At 39.2% G+C, this 12,720-nt stretch overlaps 1 protein-coding gene across 14 annotated transcripts in view; it reads right to left on the reverse strand.

Annotated features, from left to right (window-relative positions):
- LOC140916036 (putative ferric-chelate reductase 1) overlaps positions 1–12,720 on the reverse strand; it is a 71,851-nt gene that overhangs the window by 43,038 nt on the left and 16,093 nt on the right. For all 14 annotated transcript variants that reach the window (XR_012160382.1, XR_012160384.1, XR_012160385.1 and 11 more), the window contains exons 6-10: positions 12,343–12,528; positions 9,724–9,825; positions 8,052–8,193; positions 5,198–5,311; positions 68–180 (exon numbers count right to left, since the gene is read on the reverse strand). Coding sequence is in view for 4 of the 14 variants with exons in the window: in XM_073356931.1 (XP_073213032.1) it covers positions 68–180; positions 5,198–5,311; positions 8,052–8,193; positions 9,724–9,825; positions 12,343–12,528 (657 nt within the window). In the remaining 10 variants the exon portion in view is untranslated. The remainder of the gene's footprint in view (positions 1–67; positions 181–5,197; positions 5,312–8,051; positions 8,194–9,723; positions 9,826–12,342; positions 12,529–12,720) is intronic.

The following is a 12,720-nucleotide window of genomic DNA, read 5'->3' on the forward strand; positions in this document are numbered from 1 at the left end:
TATCATTTCATTTTGCCAGTGATGCTGTTATAGTCATTGATAGTTTTTGTTCCATTTATTTACATACCTGAAACCAAATATCTTTGCCAAGGAGACTTTTTCTGATGGCATTCTTCAAATACCTAGCAAATATCATTCCTATACTTCCTGTGGTCATCCAGGCAATCAGCATCAGGGCCCCTTATGAAAAACCAAGACAATGAATAGAGGATATGTTCAAATTCTGAACAGTAATTCCAATCCACTCCTAATTAAAAACAATCAAAATCACACCTTCAGGCAGTACTAAGCAAGCAGAAAACAAAGGCAAGTGTATTTGTGTTAGCACTATAATGCTGCACTTCAAGCCTGATCCTACAAGGTGCTGAGCACTCTGGCCACAATCCAGCAAAACACTCAAGAATGTGCTTAATTAGAAGCATGTATGTAATTCCATTGACTTCAGTGAGACTGCCCAAGTGTTTAAAGTACTTTCTTGGATAGAGGCCAGGCTAATCAGGTCTTTCCAGGATTGATCCCTAAAGGATTCTTTCTTTTAGTGTAATTAAGCTAATGTGCTAACATTCTCTCTCTCTCCCTCTCTTTCTTTCAAACTAAATAATAAACAACTTGTTTTTAATTGCTAAGAGGGAAGTCCCACATTTCTGTTTCTTCAAGCAATAACATAACAGTATTATTAAGGCTGTTAGAGAGAGGTGTGTAACAGAACAAACTTTATGTTAAATGTTAATAATATTCCTTTAACACTGAAACTCTCATACTAGGGATTGCCTACACAAACAATTAGACTGCAGAAAGCTGTGGTTTGACTCTAGCCCTCACTAACCCGCTACAGTGTAATTTTGTGTTCCCTGGGGATGGATGTTAAAAATTCATTAGAACACTTTGATCTAGTATTCTTTGAAACAGGACTAAATCAAAGCGCATAGGCAGACTGTTAGTTCACATCAGCAGCATGCATACAAACAGTTACACTGCAGCAGGCTAGTGCAGCCAGTGTCTCACCCCAGCTTGGAGTAAATGAAATGTTTGCGCAGACAAGCCCTAGGTCAGAGGCAGATAAAAATGAGGCTTTACAAATTGTCAAAAACTCTAGTTCCTTCAGGCTGCATTTGTAGCCAAATGGCTTATTTTGCAAAGGTGGAAACACAGTTCGTCTCTAGAAGTCAGGGACTGGTATAAAACTTATCAGAAATTGCAGCCCTTGAAAAACTCATACAAATAATGGCAAGAACTCAAAAAGTTGCAGGATTGATGCACTTTCTTTTAGTTACAGACTTCGCTATGCAATTGTATTTTATATACAAGTCTTTACTCCTGAGGGAATTCTGCGCCACTGTGCAGAATTTTGCAGAAATTAACGTGCACGCAGAATTTCCTTTCCCCCACAGAAATGGGCTGCAGTGCTGCTGGCTGCCACTAGGGGCCACTGGATCCAGCAGAGCCCAGCTCACACATAGAAGAACTGCTGGGGGGAAGGAGAGGGAGCTCGAGCAGTGGTTCCCAAACTTTAACAACCTGTGAATCCCTTTCACGAAAATGTCAAGTCTCGTGAACCTCTTCCTAAAAATGAATATTTCCTGGGATTTTCTCCTTTACCTGAGTATAAATTATAAAAGCAATGATCTTGGAAATATAAAATTTGTTTTTATGACATGCTTATGACACTATTTATTATTAATGATTTATCATTCCAGTATTTTTATTACATTATGAAAATGGCAACACTCTTCCAAGATCTCAAGTTCGTAGCTTGTATCACTTTGAATAAGCCTGTTATAAGACAAGGCTTCTATGTTTCATCAAGGAGTATCAGATTTGAAACAAAATGAAAGTATTTAAGAAGCCAACTCAAAGTGTTCCTCCTACACAAGCATTCAGGTCTTGAGCAGTCCGGGCAAACAACGCACATTACAACAAAGCTTAAACTTGTTCTTCATAATAATTTTAAAAACAAAACTAGCTGCCTATTTAATTTTAAAAACAGCAAAAAATATTCACCTCCCTTTCCATTTCTTATGAGGAGTCTTGTGTGTCTGTATTGTTACAGACATACTTGTTGACAGGTATTTTGAAATAAATTACCAAGATAAATATTATGTAGCATTATTTTGACAAATAAAATTTGAAGAATTTTTAATTTTTTGGCACAGATGCCCCCAGGAGTAACAAGTGTAGCTGATAAATGAGTCACCTACTGGGTCATTATACATTTCTTCTATCTCTCTCTCTCCCTGAGCCCTGAACCCTGGTCTACACAATGGGAGGATCGATCTAAGTTACGCAGCTTCAGCTACGTGAATAACATAGCTGAAGTCGACGTACTTAGAACGACTTACCATGGTGTCTTCATCACAGTGAGTTGACTGCTGCCGCTCCCTCATCGACTCTGCCTGCGCCTCTTGCGGCGGTAGAGTACAGGAGTTGACGGGAGAGCGCTTGGGGATCGATTTATTGCGTCCAGACTAGCTGCGATAAATCGACCCCTGCTGGATCGATCGCTGCCCGCCAATCCGGTGGGTAGTGTAGACATACCCTGAGTCTCTGTAGGGGGATCTCTCTCCTCTCCCTGGTACTCTCTTCTTTTCTAAGCCTCTCTCTTTATAGCCATCTTCTTTCCTATACTAGACACACACAGCAGTGATTTTTACCTGACAATGTCGCAAAATGTGTGTCTTTGTTACTCTGTAAAAATGAAGAAAGATTTAATAACAAAAATCTAGGTGATTAATATGACCAGGTAAATTATCATGCAAGAACCATATAAATTTTCCTGAGTTTTAATCCAGCTGTACAGTTAATGTCCAGAACTGTGCCATTCCTAGGAAACAGTTAGGTATCCTTTGTTGTAAATCTGTTATTGTCATATTTTGTAATATATTGAAGATATTCTGTACAGAGAAATCCCAGTTGTCAAGATCAAAGCTCTCTGTGGAGCATAAACCAGAGAAAGCAAATGTTCAAATATACGGATTTTAGATATTCCAAAATCTATTTCTATTCTGTATCTTTTAGTTGAAGATTAATCTTTTTTAGCCTTAATGATTGCACTTGATCTTCCTTGAAACATACTGGAAGTGTATTATATACACCCTTTAAAAACTACTGTGCTCTATATTACAAAATATTTCTCCTGGAAGTAAAACTATCATGCTATTTTTGAAAGATCACACAAGAAAGATCAGATTATGAATGAGATTTGGAAAATTAAAGGTCATCTGTTGTGTGGTGGAAAATCAATTTTCAAATTTTGTAGATCACTGTAAAATAACTCATAACTGATACAGAGGGTTAGCAACTGTATAATATGAATTTTCATCTAAGTTTCCTGTATGAGTTCCTGCTCAAATTTATTTTGTTATTATTTAGCCTTTTTTATTGTGTCAGCTGCAGAAGATAATTACTTCACATAATATAGAAACAGACCTTCAATAAAGCCATGCTAATTTACACCTGCTGAGGATCTGGTTCACTACGTGTGTGTGTGCAGTGTATATCCACCCCCCCCCCCAGACATGTGGAGATAAATACCCATGTGATAAATTAGAGAATCATATGCTCAGTTGCAGAACAATATAATAAATAAATGCATTATGCACCTTTGGCTTCCTCTCCTACCCTCTTCCGCCCAACTCAGTAATCCATCTACTCTAGAACTTATTCTAGCAATCCAATCCACTGAGCAACTTTAAAAAATGGCAGCTGTTTCATCATAGAATCATAGAATATCAAGGTTGGAAGGGACCTCAGGAGGTCATCTAGTCCAACCCCCTGCTCAAAGCAGGACCAATCCCCAATTAAATCATCCCAGCCAGGGCTTTGTCAAGCCTGAACTTAAAAACTTCTAAGGAAGGAGATTCTACCACCTCCCTAGGTAACGTATTCCAGTGTTTCACCACCCTCCTAGTGAAAAAGTTTTTCCTAATATCCAACCTAAACCTTCCCCACTGCAACTTGAGACCATTACTCCTTGTCCTGTCCTCTTCTAACACTGAGAATAGTCTAGAACCATCCTCTCTGGAACCACCTCTCAGGTAGTTGAAAGCAGCTATCAAATCCCCCCTCATTCTTCTCTTCTGCAGACTAAACAATCCCAGCTCCCTCAGCCTCTCCTCATAAGTCATGTGTTCCAGACCCCTAATCATTTTTGTTGCCCTTCGCTGGAGTCTCTCCAATTTATCCACATCCTTCTTGTAGTGTGGAGCCCAAAACTGGACACAGTACTCCAGATGAGGCCTCACCAATGTCGAATAGAGGGGGACGATCACGTCCCTCGATCTGCTCGCTATGCCCCTACTTATACATCTCAAAATGCCATTGGCCTTCTTGGCAACAAGGGCACACTGCTGACTCATATCTAGCTTCTCATCCACTGTCACCCCTAGGTCCTTTTTCGCAGAACTGCTGCCTAGCCATTCGGTCCCTAGTCTGTAGCTGTGCATTGGGTTCTTCCGTCCTAAGTGCAGGACGCTGCACTTATCCTTATTGAACCTCATCAGATTTCTTTTGTCCCAATCCTCCAATTTGTCTAGGTCCTTCTGTATCCTATCCCTGCCCTCCAGTGTATCACCACTCCTCCCAGTTTAGTATCATCCGCAAATTTGCTGAGAGTGCAATCCACACCATCCTCCAGATCATTTATGAAGATATTGAACAAAACCGGCCCCAGGACCGACCCCTGGGGCACTCCACTTGACACCGGCTGCCAACTAGACATGGAGCCATTGATCACTACCCGTTGAGCCCGACAATCTAGCCAACTTTCTACCCACCTTATAGTGCATTCATCCAGCCCATACTTCTTTAACTTGCTGACAAGAATACTGTGGGAGACCGTGTCAAAAGCTTTGCTAAAGTCAAGAAACAATACATCCACTGCTTTCCCTTCATCCACAGAACCAGTAATCTCATCATAGAAGGCGATTAGATTAGTCAGGCATGACCTTGTCCTCCTTCTCCCACTCCATCCCTCTAAAATAGGTAAAATTCAGTCCAGCACCAGTGACCGATTTTCTACACATAAAAAAAAAGACTTTAAAGTCCAATATGATTTGAATCTGCAGAACTAGAAATAGGAGCCTTATTTTATAGGAAAGGATGTGAGTGTGAGCATATCTATAAAAACATACACTTTCCCCCTTACAAGGAAGGGATGGATAGTTGATTCATCCAGTTACTTTCTTTAAAATATTCTTACCGTGAGCCTTAATAATAGAAGGTGTAGAACTGGTGCCACCTACTGCTTCATAGCTTGAAATGTTCACTTTCTGAGGAGTGATAAAAGGTGTCCTAAGATGCTTCCGTATCTGTCCTGCAAACATTAAGCAACCATTATTCAAGCTATTGGGCTCTTTAAAACAAATGAAGAAATAAAAAGGTTATTCACTGGCCAAGAGTAAGCAGTAAGTATTGAATTTGCCTGAATACATGCTGGCACATCCTAGGAACCAAGAATGTGTGTCACAACAGCAGCTTAATATTTTTATTTTGGCATGTCTCCTCCAACAAATCCCTCAAGATGAGGCTTTTTGTTTCAGGTTTAGATTTTCTTTTGAATGTTTGTCCACAGAATGCTAGGAGAGCCAGAAATCAGTTTCATGTCTACGGGTTCACCTCAGATTTGCTACTTCCAAATAATAAATATTATTCATACACTTATCATCTCTGGCATTTGCAGAACATGTAGCCCATGCTATCAGAGTTGTTAACCATTTTATCATTTGTTCTTTGCATATAGAATGCTTAGACCAACATTTACAAACTTGGATGCTTAAAGTTAGGCTTCTAAATCCATATTTATGGAATTAAACAAATAGCTTAATTTTCAGAGGTGCTGAACCCCTGAAAAAAACCATTGTAGACTAGGGCACTGGCCACACTGCAGGATCAGACCCTAAATTCATATTCAAACTAAAGTACTTTGGACTGGATTTAAAGTTGATTTAGGGTGGCCAAATAAATGTCTGTAGTGATCTTTTGGAGTCACAGTTTCTTCTGCAAATGCAATGTCATTTGTTCTAATTTGTCACTGTTTCTTGGGATTTAACTACAAAATTACTTTTTATTTTAATACAAAAATGAGAGATTTAATAGAACTACAGGAAGGCAAAAGGATCCATGTTGGCTGATTCACCTGCAGAGTTGGAATCTTAGGGTGTGTCTACATGGTGGGGTAACGTGCACTACAGGGGTGTGATTACTGAAGCACACTAATGTGTTGGGCATTAATTTGTCCATGTAGTCCCTGCTATTATGCACTGAATGTTCCCTAGGGCACTTTGATGTAGTAGTGTTTTAAACAGCACTATGTTAAAGTGCATTAGGAAACTTTTAGTGCACACCAGCAGGGTCTACACAGATAAGTGAGTGTGCAACACGTTAGTATGCTTTAGAAATCACATCCCCTGAAGTGCACATCACTGCACCAAATAGATAAGTGCACAGTGGCAAAGCTTATACAGACTGCAACAAACCTTTCCCCAATCCTCAGCACAAATATTTTAATAGGCTGCGTTAATCATGATGGCAACAGAATGAGCCAAATCCTGAACCATGCCAGTATTTAGCACAGTTCAGGAAGGTGGGCACAAAATCGGTGCCTTAAAGCCTCCTTTACACCCCCTATTTCTGTCCTGTCCTAGTGCCATTGTCCCCTCAACATGGCAGCCTCTGAGCCCTTTTTAAGCTACACCTACCTGTGCATGGTCTAAAAGGGACGTTCTAATAGCTGGGATAATAGAAGTGCAGGGCTCCTTTCCCCAGCCATGACCCCTACATGCCAAGGGTTAAAGAGGAAGGGAGCATAGAGTCACTATGGGAGCTCTAACCCACCAATGGATTTTCCTGTACCCAAGAGGATTGCTGAGTGGAGCCAGATAAGCCAGACTTCCAATTGCTTTGCATTGCCTGAGTGGCACAAAGTCACTGGAGTGTAGGAAAGGTTGGGTCAATATTTCTTTATATTTTTGTACATATTTTAACCCAGTAGCATGACTCAGTATGTACGCCCCTGGAATGGGACTCAAGAGTCCTGGGTTCGATTCCTAGCTGTGCCACTGATTTCCTGTGTGACCTTGGAAAAAGAATGAGGAGTACTTGTGGCACCTTAGAGACTAACAAATTTATTTGAGCATAAGCTTTCATGGGCTAAAACCCACTTCATCGGATGCATGCAATGGGTTTTAGCCCACAAAAGCTTATGCTCAAATAAATTTGTTAGTCTCTAAGGTGCCACAAGTACTCCTCATTCTTTTTCCTGATACAGACTAAAAAGGCTACCACTCTGAAACCTGTGTGACCTTGGGTAAGCCACCAAATTCTACTTCCTCTCCCACCCTCTGTCTTGTTTATTTAGACCATGGGAAAGCAACCTATGGCACGCGTACCAAAGGCGGCATGTGAGCTGATTTTCAGTGGCACTCACACTGCCCGGGTCCTGGCCACTGGTCCGGGGGGCTCTGCATTTTAATTTAATTTTAAATGAACCTTCTTAAACATTTTAAAAACCTTATTTACTTTACATACAACAATAGTTTAGTTATATATTATAGACTTATAGAAAGAGACCTTCTAAAAACGTTAAAATGTATTACTGGCAGGCGAAACCTTAAATTAGAGTGAATAAATGAAAACTCGGCACACCATTTCTGAAAGGCTGCTGATCCCTGATTTAGACCGTAAGCTCTTTGATGCAGAGACTGTCTGTACAATGCCTATTGTCATGGGGCCCTGATCTCGGAGGGAGCCTCTTTGTGCTCTTTTACAAGCAATAATAAAAAAAACACAAATACACTGAGAATATATTTCTTTCCAATAGCGCAAGCTTCACATGTATCAAGCTACTGCCATCACGTCAGCATGTTATCTTCTCAGACCATAAAAGATCTGTTATCCTGCTCACATTTCAAACCTCTCATTCTCTGTGCCTCCTCTCCTCCACAAAATATATATGTGTATGTGCGTGTGTGTATGTATGTATGTATGTATATGTGTGCACACTTCCGCAATTGTTACTCTTCCATTTGGACCTTGCATGATACAGTAACACTCACCAGCTGATGATGGTCCCTGAGCCAGAAATATGAAGCACAAATTGCTGGCAGCTTTTGACTGAGTCAATATGGGATTTCTTGTAATGAAAGAGCAGTTGATGATTCCATTGTTAAAGGAAGTCATTATGCTCTGAACATCACCCTAAAACCAGAATATCTGTAATTATTATTACATAGAACATTCATCATACAGCAATAAACAAATGATAGAATTTATAAATTGTTCAGCAGAAATAGCATTACAAAATTATGGGCTATTAGTAAAGAGTCATTTATGGATTTGCACCACGTTACAACTTTAAGTAAACAGTGATTCAGCAATGCCGGGTTTTTAGTTTTTCTTTACTAGTACTCAATAAGGGCCTGATTCTGAAAACATGCACCTGAGAAATTTTAGTCAAGGGAGAAATCCCATTCTCTTCATTAGAAATACCCATGTGAATATGGGATTCCTCACGTGAGCAGGTATTCACATGCATAAATGTGTGCATGGTTAGACCGAAAACTATATGATGATTTAGTTAAAATCTGTCATTTCTTTAACTTGACACAAATAAAATATGTATATTGCTCTTCCCCAGTGTGTTAACTATGACATCAGAGCTTAGGGCAATGGTGGGCAACCTGTGGTTCGCACGTGGCCCATCAGGGTAATCCACTGTGGGCAGCAAGACACTTTGTTTACATTGACCGTCCGCAGGCACGGCCACCTGCAGCTCCCAGTGGCCGTGGTTCACCAGTCCCGGCCAATGGGAGCTGTGGGAAGTGACGCGGGCCGCAGGGACGTCCTGGCCACTGCTTCCCGCAGCTCCCATTCGTTGGGACTGGCGAACCGTGGCCAATGGGAGCTGTGGGCGGCTATGCCTGCGGACAGTCAATGTAAACAAACTGTCTCATGGCCTGCTAGTGGATTAGCCTGATGGGCCACATGCGGCCTGCGGGCTGCCCACCATTGGCTTAGGGTCTCATTCCCCGGGACACTCATATCAATGTAAATTAGGAGTAACTAGAATGAAATCAGTGGGGTCAACTAGGGTATAGGTAATAGCAGATATTCATAACTGATATACAAAAGCAGGAAATCTCTGATGTAGCATATTCCAGAAGATCTATTGATTATTCCTTTGCTAATAATTTTTTTTCTGGTATAAGTACTTAAAAAATAAAACCAACATTTATTTTCTTGTCTTAATTTTTTTTAAACTGTATTTTTTCCCATACTGCTGCAGGAGGCATAAACAACATGGTTCTGTTTACGAGGCTTACATTTTTGATTGGTTAAATGTTTAGCAGCATATTACTTGATTTAAGTTTTACTGCATAAATCAGTGGCTGATCCACTTTTTTCCCCTCTCCTGTCTATCTTGGTCTCTGTCTAGCTATTAGTCTTTGCTAATACCAAATCAGAGCAGAGCCAGGAGAAAAGCTAATGTGAATGAAAATATGTAGATGGTCCAAATCAATTTTAAGGGATAAACTCTGTTCAGAGCAAAATTATACCACTAGCTTTCAATACTATAGTTCACAGTTTGGTGATCTTATCATCCTGTCTGGAATTCAGCACTGATACTGTAGCTCAGCAACAACTCTGGAATAAAACGCATGCAACACTAAAAAATATGAAACAGCGTTATTCTACACATACATACAACATAATCTGGAATTAAATTACCAGAGACAAAATGTTGGGAATAGTTCGTCCAGTTGAAAAGGCACGTTGAACTTCTATTTGTCCTATTGCATTCTTACCACAGATATAAATGTCGTCATTCCCCTGGAAAAGCAGAGTTTTGCCCAGGTCAGTGGTGACTGAGTAAAGCTGCATGCAGATCTTACACAGGGAAATCTCACACAAACTTTGATGGGAGTTTCAGGTGCACCAAGACTACAGAACTGAGCACCATAATAATAATAAAATCAAAACCCTACTGATATTTGAGGGTCTCTCTACATTAGAGACAACTGGCATAATGTCCAGTCGCTTTGCACCTTAAATATAATCTTCCATTCAGTTTCTTGCAAAGGAGCAATAGTTATAGCATGTGTATAACATGTGCCACTCTCATCACACAAGCCTTTTTTCCACTCTGGCTCTAAAGAAGCCACTGCAACAATGATCTCCTTTTACAAATAATTTTTCATTCCAATCTAAGGCACCTGTGCTTTAAAAGATCACTGTAACTAAAGTCAGTCAGTGTACCTGGAGGATCTACATCATCAGCTTTTCATTTGGGGGGGAAAATGCCTAAAAGATGTTTTTAGATTTTTTTCCACCACTTTTCACATGTCTGTGTTAAAAATGCAATGTATTGATCAAGGCCAGATTTTAAACCATGAGAGCATAAGGTTAGGTTCCTAAATCCATATGTTGGTACTTATATAAATGACCAAGCACACAATGAATTCAATGGGAGACAGCTCAGAATTTCTGAAAATTTGTCTACTCAGAACATGATTTAGCAAAACACTTGAGCATGTTAACTTGTGTGCTTTGCTAAACTGGAGTCTTATTTAGGAGCATAACTTTAGATTCCTATTTTTGAGAATCTTGTCCTGCAGTGATTTGAGTTGCAGATGTCCATAACACTATACTTTAACAAAAAAAGAAAAAAAAAAGATTACTGGGATGTATTACTTAAAGGATGTCGTGCCATATCAGCACACAACAAGCACAGTGGCAATCAAGTTCCCTAATAGTCAGATACCAGTTACGTATAAAGGCCAAATTCTGTATTGACTCAGACTGATACCCCATTCAAATTGACTTCAGAGTGTAAGTGCTGAATCGGGTGACGGAAATATAACTATGGAGCTGAAAAAATATCAAGAAAAATGAAATCTCATAAACAATGCCAATTAACTGGAATTTGTCTCTGCGGTGCACAGAACTGTAATATTATAACAGCGTTTGCTATTCAGGTAATGTGCTATGGTGCCTCATGATTTCTTAGAATTTTGAAATATTATAGATAATTTCCTAACTCAAAAAAAAGTGATGCATCCAACATGGGGGAATTCTATACTAGACCTTACAATGACACAAAGAGGAACTGATCACAGAATTAAAAATTAATGGTAGCATCGGTACAAGTGATCATAAGTTGATTACATTAATAATATGCAAAAAGAATAAAGTACAGACCAATAATATATATACTTGGTACTTTAAAAAGGCCAATTTCACAAAGTTGAAAGCAATTATGGGCCAAATCAGCTAGGAGGAAGAATGTTAACAGAAAAAGGTAAATGATAATTGGAAATTGTCTTGTTTAGAGGTGAAGCGAAGTCAGCTATAAGATCTATAACAAAAGGAAGAAAGGGGAATTTGATAGTAATGAATATAAATCAGAAGCAAGGAATTATACAACACTGAAAAGGGAAAAAGGGACACAGAAATAGGTAGCCAGTAGAATGAAGGATAATAAGGTGTTTCGTAAGTGAATTAGGAACAAAAAGAACCCTAACGATATTTGCCCATTGCTAGATGGAAATGGTAGAGTTATCATTAATAATGCAGAAAAGGCAGAAGTGTTCAATAAACATTTCTGTTCTGTATTTGGGGAAAGAATAGATCATGCAGTTATATTAGATAATGATAACAATAACTCTTTCCATTCTATTGGTATCTAAGGAGGATGCTAAACAGCAGCTACTAAAGTTAAACATTTAAAAATCAGCATGCCCAGATAACTAACACCCAAGAGTTTTAAAAGAGTTGGATGAGAACCTTGCTGGACCATTAATGTTGATCTTCAGTAAGTCTTGGATCACTGGGAAGTTCCAGAAGACTGGAAGAAATCTGGTGTTGTGCCAATATTTAAAAAGGGTAAATAGTATAACCCCAGTAATTATAGGTCTATCAGTCTGACACAATCCAATGGCTGGAAGTTGAAGCTAGACAAATTGAGACTGGAAATAAAGTGTAAATTTTAGGTTAACTAACCACTGGAACAATTTCCCAAGTGTCATGGTGGATCCTTCATCATTCTTTTAAATCAAGATGTGATGTTTCTCTAAACGGTATGCTCTAGGTATTAATTTAAGGAAGTTCTTATGGCCTGTGTTATACAGGAGGTCAGAAGAGATGATCAGATATGTCCATTCTGTCCTTGGAATCTGTGAATAATCAACACTCTTACTAGGTTTGCTAAAAATAATGGAACTGTCCTGCTCTACAGGTCTCCCCTGTCTCTCTACTGTAATCACTGAATAGTTCATTGTCAAGTTTCCGCAGTTCGCAAAACAGAACTTTGTTCTTGTTCCAATAGTGTATTCAGTGATAGTATCTTACCATTTGTGTATCATCAGAAAACCCAATGGCTATATATCCATCAGAAAAGCCGCTCATTTCAAATTTAAAAGCATCACCACCTAGTGACTCAGAAGACATGAAATAACAGTTTGGATCATCCAGACTACACCCAGTGGGACTGCTGAAACAGAACTTCTGTGTGCCACAGCCTTTACATCCAGAGGTCTGTAATTTACAACAGCATGAAAAACTATTAGATTGTAAGTTAAATTTACCAATATTAATTAGGCAATATTATCTAAATGGAGCTACGGTCTCCTATTTACCAAAACAAAACTTCACTTTCAACTCTTCACCTGTTAGGAGAAATAAAATAGGTAGATCTATATGTAGAACTGTTGCCACCTTAAAGAACAT

This window comes from Lepidochelys kempii, chromosome 8 (assembly GCF_965140265.1).
Source record: "Lepidochelys kempii isolate rLepKem1 chromosome 8, rLepKem1.hap2, whole genome shotgun sequence".
Lineage (NCBI taxonomy): Eukaryota > Metazoa > Chordata > Testudines > Cheloniidae > Lepidochelys > Lepidochelys kempii.